This window comes from Bubalus kerabau, chromosome 13, assembly GCF_029407905.1.
Source record: "Bubalus kerabau isolate K-KA32 ecotype Philippines breed swamp buffalo chromosome 13, PCC_UOA_SB_1v2, whole genome shotgun sequence".
In the NCBI taxonomy this organism is placed as follows: domain Eukaryota; kingdom Metazoa; phylum Chordata; class Mammalia; order Artiodactyla; family Bovidae; genus Bubalus; species Bubalus kerabau.
The window spans coordinates 75,337,443-75,345,147 of record NC_073636.1 but is presented as its reverse complement, the minus strand read 5'-3'; the positions used below and the strand labels follow the sequence as shown (position 1 = coordinate 75,345,147).

The following is a 7,705-nucleotide window of genomic DNA, read 5'->3' as shown; positions in this document are numbered from 1 at the left end:
GGGCCCCAAGTTCAATCCCTGGTCAGGGAACTGGATTCCACATGCTGCAACTAAGAGTTCACAGGCCACAGCTAAAGATCCTGCATGCCTCAATGAAGATGGAATGTACCACATGCCTCAGCCAAGACCAGGCACAGCCAGATAAGTAAATATTAAAAAAAACACCAACAAACCTACATGTGCAAGGGCTTGGAGGGCTATAAAGGGTGGTGTTTGGAGCTGCATTTTAGCTTGAACCAGAGCAGAACCACATGTAAGGTGGGAATGAAAATGGAAGGGTCAGTGGGACCTTGCTTGGCCACACTGAGTTTGGACCTTATCTATTTCCCCGAATAAATTAAAGAACAAACTAATGAACAAAGGATTGCTGGGAGTTCTATACTGTCTATACTCTGTTCCTAAAGGATCAAGTGGTTCCAATGTTTGTGTCCAAATAGGCACCCCCTGGAGAGCATCACCCTTTGGCCCTGGGCCTGGATGGGGGAGGCCTTATTTAGCCTGGCCTGGCTCCACTGAGCTTTCCTTGGGAATATCTATGTAGGGCAAGAAGGCAGCCCAGCTGCCACTGTCCGTCTGCCTTCCTTGGTGTCCAGCCCCCTCTCCCTGGCCCCAGCCCCTGTGTTTAGTCATCATCGTGCTCTTTCTGTTACTTGATGAGAGTCCATGAATGTTGCCCATCCCAACACCCTGGTGGACCCCGTGGATTCTCAGGGTGGTCTCCCTTTGGATTTGACTTGATCCACCCACCCCTTCACTCTCTAGGAGGCCAGCTGAACTCCTCCAGACTTCTTCCCCGAGCTCCAGCAAAGGGCCAGCTGTCCCTGCATTTACTTAGTGAAACCTTCCCTGGTCCCCTCCCCCCCTAAAAAGGTTAATCCCCAAACCTCTTTTCCTGGACAAGGTAAGCTTGAGAGAAGAATCTACTTTCAATGTTTATTTCTCTTCCAAGTGCACACCCCGTTTCCTGGACCCCTCTATTCATTTTTCCCTCCAGACAGGTCCCTGGAGGACCGTCTGCCCCAACTTCCCCTCAGTCAGTCAGAATGAATAAGAATCCCCAAAGTGACTATAGAGCTTTATGATTTACAAAGCTCCCCAGTAAAAAGGGAAATAACCATAGTTGCTTCCTCACAGGATGAGTACTGGTGAGATCAGATGATTAAAACGCTTAGCACATGTGTGGCATGTCGCAGAGGTTCAGTAACTGTGGCTGTCAATTTCCTCTCATCCTGTCTCGTCCCCTTCTGGTCTCTGATTCAAATACAAAACACTCCACTTGCAAAGCACTGACTTTAAGTAGTTGGCACAAGCCCAGTGACTTAAACCCAAGCTCCCGTTTACCATGGTTTCTCTGGGAGGAAGGTTATGACTGTCTCCATCTCACACACAAGGAAACTGAAGCTCAGAGTGGCATTGCCACATGCCCACGTATGCACAACTTGTAGAGATAGGACTTCGATCTTGGGTTTTGAACGTCAAGGCTTGTGCTCTTCCATGCTACTATGCTGCCTCTCTTTCCTCTATCCTGATCTTCCTCACCCATCTTGGAGCAAGCGTGCTTCTTGGGGGTGGGGCGGGGGGGCTCACTAGGAGTGGCAGAGCAGGGCGGGTTCTCCTCACAAGAATCTAGGACGTCAAGCCCGCCACCTGCTCAGAGGCTTAAATTTCTCTGCAAGGGCCCTTGGCTAAATTAGGTAATGGGCTAGGACTCTGGGAGGGGGTGGTTCACTGACCCCAGGATTTGATTGGCCAGGGCATCGGTCCTGGGGAGCAGGGAGGTGGGAGGAGAGGGTGCCCCTACAAATCTGAGGGGCTAGCGCGGGCCAGGGCATCTTTGGGTGGTGGAGTACGGAGAAGGTGACCTAGAGTGGGAGTCCAGGTTGACCTGCAAAATGGTAAGCACCAGCAGGGACTTCCTCTCTGCCCTCACTGGAGCTCTTCTGGGCATCTTTCAGATCTGGGTCCTTGGTGGGGCAGTCACTTGGATGTTTGAAGATGGAATCTGAAGGCTCCTGGAACGCCGGTGTCTGGGAGGAAGGCTGGAAGAGGGCTTTGGACTTGTTTTGGAAGGGGAGGGCTGTGAGGACGTTCCAGGGGCCCATCCTCCAGGCTTGCTGGTTCCCTGAGATCTTCTGAGGCTTCTAGCAGTGTGGATCAGGGGATTGTGAGTGGGCCTTAGCTTGTCTCCCTCATGGTGGAGAGGGGGTTATCCAGCAAAGCAGTGAGTGGTGGTGGGGGGATGGGCTGGAAGCCTTCCTAAAGCCCTCCTCTGGAAGACAGGAGGCCTGCTCAGGAGCAGGACCCCCAGAGCTCCAAGGGGCCAAAGATGACAGAGCAGGGTTAGAGAGATGTCAGCCTCCCTGAGAGGGGCTGGGATTTGAGGCTGTGCTTCTCCTCCGAGAGCCCTCCCCACTTCTCTTCAAGGAGTAACTAGACCCGCAGGGCAGCTGCTGTTGCCCATGCCTTACTAAAAATAGTCTGCCCTTCTGGCTCAGGACTGGGGAGGGGGAGGGAAGGAGGGAGACAGGGAGGACAGGCCAGCCAGCCAAAGGACTCCTAGGATGCTTCAGCACTCCCTCACCACCAGCCTCAGTCCAAAGCCCCAGCTGGGTGGCTGGGCTTGGATGTGACCGGAACTCTCCAGAGCCATCTGTCACCCCCTCAAGGCCCACATCCCACTCTGCCCAGCACCGGGTGGTATTTACTCCAGTGACCGAGTCGTCCGAAGGAAGCTTACACCCTCTGTCTCTGCAAGTTCTGAGGGAGGGAATGTGCCTGATTCCTTGGTGGTACCAGTGCCTGGTCTATGGCCTGACCCTTGGTCAGTACTCAGTAACTTTCTGTCACATTATTATTTGTGTGACCGCAAACATTTATTGAGCACCTATTAAAGTACCGGGCTTCCCTGGTGGCTCAGAAGTTAAAGTGTCTGCCTGCAATGCGGGAGATCCGGGTTCGATCCCTGGGTTGGGAAGATCCCCTGGAGAAGGAAATCACAACCCAGTCCAGTGTTCTTGCGTGGAGACTCCCATGGAGAGAGGAGCCTGGTAGGCTACAGTCCACAGGGTCGCAAAGAGTAGGGCACGACCGAGTGATTTCACTATTAAAGTACCAAGTGTGATGAGCAGGTAGGGGAAACTGGAAAACCATGCTGGAATCATGCTAGCACTTTACAAAGCCTTTTTCTCACTGGGCTGATTCCAGCTGATCCCAGAAAAGCTGCTGAGAAGAGATGAGGGAATGAGGTACATTTAATGACTCGTGGAAGGTCATGGGGTGGGGGGTCCTGACTTGATCTCTGATAGAAAAGCGAGACATAATCCCCAGTTCTTCAAAAATGGGGCTGGGTGCTGTGGGGGCATGCCCAGAGTGGGGCAACTGGAAGCTGTTGCTCTGCAGGGACTTAGGGGGCACGTACAGAAATGGGGGTGCAGGAGAACGGGGTGAAGGCAGGAATGTACTCCGGGCTGTCCCTTCGACTCTTTGATGGCCCGTGTCTTCTGCAGACGACGGACCAGCAGGCTGAGGCCCGGTCCTACCTCAGCGAGGAGATGATCGCTGGTGAGTGGGAGTGGGCGGGCTGGCTGCTGGGAGGCGGGGTGCCGGGGAACCTGGAGTGTCTGGGCAGGCGGGGAGACAGTATGTGGATGTGAGGCTGACAGTCTCACCAGGCTCACTTCGGCCCTCTGCCCTCCTCACCCTGGCAGAGTTCAAGGCCGCCTTTGACATGTTCGACGCGGACGGCGGCGGGGACATCAGCGTCAAGGAGCTGGGCACCGTGATGAGGATGCTGGGCCAGACACCCACCAAAGAGGAGCTGGACGCCATCATCGAGGAGGTGGATGAGGATGGTGAGCCGGCGGCCCTCGGGGGCGGGGGGCGTGGCAGCCAGGGCTCGGGCCCACTCACCACCCGCTCCCCTCAGGCAGCGGCACCATCGACTTCGAGGAGTTCTTGGTCATGATGGTGCGCCAGATGAAAGAGGACGCCAAGGGCAAGACCGAGGAGGAGTTGGCTGAGTGTTTCCGCATCTTCGACAGGTGCGTCGGGGGCCCTGAGAGCAGCCAAGGCGCGGAGCAGTCTAAATCTGGCCCGCAGGGCCCGAAGGTTCTGGGGGTGGTGGTGGGGGCGGATGGGGGTGCAGGCGGCGGGCGTGGCGCGGGCGGCTCGCCCCTGCGGGTCCTGAGCGCCCCCCTCCCGCCCCGGCCCTACACGCCCGCAGGAACGCGGACGGCTACATCGACGCCGAGGAGCTGGCGGAGATTTTCCGAGCCTCCGGGGAGCACGTGACAGACGAGGAGCTCGAATCCCTGATGAAGGACGGGGACAAGAACAACGATGGCCGCATTGACTTCGACGGTGAGGGTCTGGGGCGCGCGGGGACCCGGGCGCGGGGACGGGAGCGTCCTCCGCCTTGAGGGCGGGGCGGGGCCAGGTTTTTCCCCGCCTCCTGCGGGCTGGTTTTGTGCAATGCATCCGCTAATAGCCCGGCGCCCAGTCTAAGAGGCAGGTCCCCCGCCCCACCCCGGGACCCGGTCTAGTCCGCCGCGGGGAGACTCGTGAGCGCCCCACCGTATCCTTTCCCGCAGAGTTCCTGAAGATGATGGAGGGCGTGCAGTAAGACGTCGGCCGTTGCAGCCACCGACACCGTGCGGCCCTCGGGCGTGGGCGGCACCGCCCCCAGCCGCTTTCGTTCCCCCGCCCCGGGCGGGAGGCGCGGCCCCTTCTGGGGATGTGTCTGGAAGGAATAAAAGGAAACATTGCAAAGCGCGTGGCCTGAGTAGAGGGGAGGACCGGGACGGATCGAGTGTCCGGGGCCGCCTGATTGGGCCACCGTCCAGGGCGCCGCAAGGCTGGAGCCGCCCGAGCGTCCTCGGGTCCGAGCGCAGCGGGACCCGGGAACCCGAGGTGGCGTTCCGTGCCCTCGGAAGTTTCGCGACTGAGCGTGCGTGACAGTTTAGCTGAGGGGCTGTGTGGCGCCTGGCGCTTCCAGGGTCCCCTCTGCTTCTAGAATCAAATCCAGATTCCATCCCCTTCTTCTCAGTTGCCCCTCCCCTCAACAGGCTTCGACCTCTCTCTCTTGCTCTGGAGGTGGGGTGCACTTTAAGCCCTCGGGCCTTTGCACACGTTGTTCTCTCTCCTTGGACTCCCCTTCTTCCTCTTATTAAAGCCTTGGCAAATCCTTCAACTCAGCTCAGATGCCATCTCCAAGATACCACGACCCAGCTCAGATACCATCGCGTCCTTCCTTGATCCGTGCGCTGACTGGCTGCACTCTGGCGACCAGAGCTCTTTTGGAAACAATGATAGTGGGAATCGGGTTGAAGCTAATTAGGTGCAGTGGTAGTTTGGCTTTGATAAATCTAAGTCTGAATCCTCACTGCTGGTGACCAACCACTCTCTGCTCCCTATCCTGATTTGTGAAGTGGGGACAATGACAGTACATATCTTTGGCCTTCCCTGGTGGCTCAGCTGGTAGAGAATTCGCCTGCAATGTCGGAGATCTGGGTTTGATCCCTGGGTTGGGAAGATCCCCTGGAGAAGGAGAAGGCTACCCATTCCAATATTCTGGCCTGGAGAATTCTATGGATTGTACAGTCCATGGGGTCCCAAAGAGTCGGACAGGACTGAGTGACTTTCACTTTCACAGGGTTGGAAGGACTAGTTAATGTGTACCAAGTGCTTAGAACAGAGGCTGGCACAGAGTCAGCATACCGTAAATCCTTTTAGTAATGTTGTTATCATCTTAAAACATTGAACTCTTATTCATCGCTCTAGCTCTCTCTCTCCAACTCCGTGTTTTCTTCTCCCCTTTCTGTCTCATTCATGTTTCCTGTATGGTATTTCCAGCCAGGAGCAGTGCTGGAGGTTAGTTATCATCCCTATGAGTGCCTACTGTGTGCTGCTCATTGTCTCATTTATCCACACAACCCCAGGGACAGATGCCCTTATTTCCATTTTACAGTTGAGGAAACTAACCCCGAGTGGAATGACGTACCCAGACATATCAGTTCACAGTTCAGTTCAGTTGCTCAGTCATGCCCAACTCTTTGCAACCCCATGGACTGCAGCATGCCAGGCTTCCATGTCCATTACCAACTCCTGGAGCTTGCTCAGACTCATGTCCATTGAGCTGGTGATGCCATCCAACCATCTTACCCAGACATATAGATGATAACTTAGATCAGAGGTCCCCAATCCCCAGTACCAGGTACGGTACCAGCCCATGGCCTATTAGGAAGTGAGCCACACAGCAGGAGGTGAGAGGTGAGTTAGTGAGTGAGGATTGAAACTTCATCTGTATTCATAGCCATTCCCCATCGCTCACATTACCTCCTGAGCTTCATGTTGGGTAAGATCAGTGGCAGTATTAGATTGTCAAAGGAGTGCAAACCCTACTGTGAACTATGCATGTAAGGGATCTAGATTGCACAAGAATCTAATGCCTGATGATCTGATTCTGCATTATGGTGAGTTATATAATTATTTATCACAATGTAATAATAATAGAAATGTAGTGTGCTTGAATCATCCTGAAACCATCCCCCCACCTACCACTCTGGTCGGTGGAAAATTGTCTTCCATGAAATTGGTCCCTGGTGCCCAAAAAGCTGGGGACCACTGACCTAGATGATATGGCTGTGGGGTGGAAACAGGAGTAAGACTACCTGTTGACAGTTCTTTCTGGGTGTCCTGAGTGCTTCAAACTGGCTCTGCTGTAAATTGATAAATCTCCCTCCTCCATCTTGTCTTGTGGTGCCTTTCTCAGGGATGAGACCCAAGTCAGAAATTCTGGAACTCGTTTCCCACCTCTAATTTACTAACTGGGCCCTGCCACTTTGTCTCCCTACCACTTCATCCCTCCTCTCCAAGCCCACTGAGCGTCATAACTCAGGTCACCACCATTGCTTACCAGGCTATTGATAACAGTAGCAAACTTCCTTCCAGCCACTCACTCCCTAGACAGACGGTGGCCAGAAGGATCTTTCCAAAACCAAATCTGATCATGTCACTGCCCTGCTCAAGGCTTCATGAACTGCCTATTACCTCCCACACGGCCCAATTTCCTTCTCCAAAGAGCCTTCTTTGACCCTCCTTGTCTTCGTTAGGTGCCTCACTCACCTCTGAGTTCTCATAGCAGCATGTGAGCCTAGCACTGTTTTTGTTTTTTGCCACACCACGTGGCTTATCTCAGTTCCCTGACTGGGGACTGAACCCAAGCCATGTCAGTGGAAGCCTGGAATCCTAACCACTAGACTGCCAGGGATCTCCCACATCCGGCTTTTATTTAGTGCTTTTTATGTGTCAGGCACTATTCTGAGGCACTGTTCTATCCTATGAGGTAGCTACTAATATTTCCATTTTACAGAGAGGTTTGCTCTAAGTTCCCAAGTGTGTACAAGTAATATGGGAGTGGATCAGGAATTCTAACACAGTTCTACTTTAACCACCACTTATTCCTGCTATTGACATGCCTTCGCTTGTGTATGTGTTCAGTCGCTTGGTTGTGTTTGACTCTTTGTGACCCCATGGACTGTAGCCTGCCAGGCTCCTCCGTCCATGTGATTTCCCAGGCAAGGATACTGGAGTGGGTTGCTGTTTCCTTCTCCAGGGGATCTTCCCAATCCAGGGACTGGCAGGCGGAGGCTTTACCACTGAGCCACCTGGGAAGCCCCATTGATATGTCTGTCTGTTCCCTAAACTT

The 7,705-nt window shown here is 54.2% G+C and overlaps 1 protein-coding gene across 1 annotated transcript; it reads left to right on the top strand.

The window, feature by feature from the left end:
• The first annotated feature begins 1,791 nt into the window (after positions 1 to 1,791).
• TNNC2 (troponin C2, fast skeletal type) lies at positions 1,792 to 4,767 on the top strand. Its single transcript, XM_055545132.1, has 6 exons — positions 1,792 to 1,895; positions 3,507 to 3,561; positions 3,708 to 3,851; positions 3,926 to 4,040; positions 4,223 to 4,359; positions 4,590 to 4,767. Exons 1-6 carry the CDS (start codon positions 1,893 to 1,895, stop codon positions 4,619 to 4,621), a joined length of 486 nt encoding a protein of 161 aa, XP_055401107.1. The 5' UTR covers positions 1,792 to 1,892; the 3' UTR covers positions 4,622 to 4,767.
• The last annotated feature ends 2,938 nt before the right edge of the window (positions 4,768 to 7,705 follow it).

Bases quoted from the DNA above. Each gene is read 5' to 3' on its own strand.
- TNNC2 (XM_055545132.1), top strand. The intron at 3,852-3,925 runs GTGAGCCGGCGG...CGCTCCCCTCAG, and splicing joins CGAGGAGGTGGATGAGGATG to GCAGCGGCACCATCGACTTC. The intron at 4,360-4,589 runs GTGAGGGTCTGG...CCTTTCCCGCAG, and splicing joins TGGCCGCATTGACTTCGACG to AGTTCCTGAAGATGATGGAG.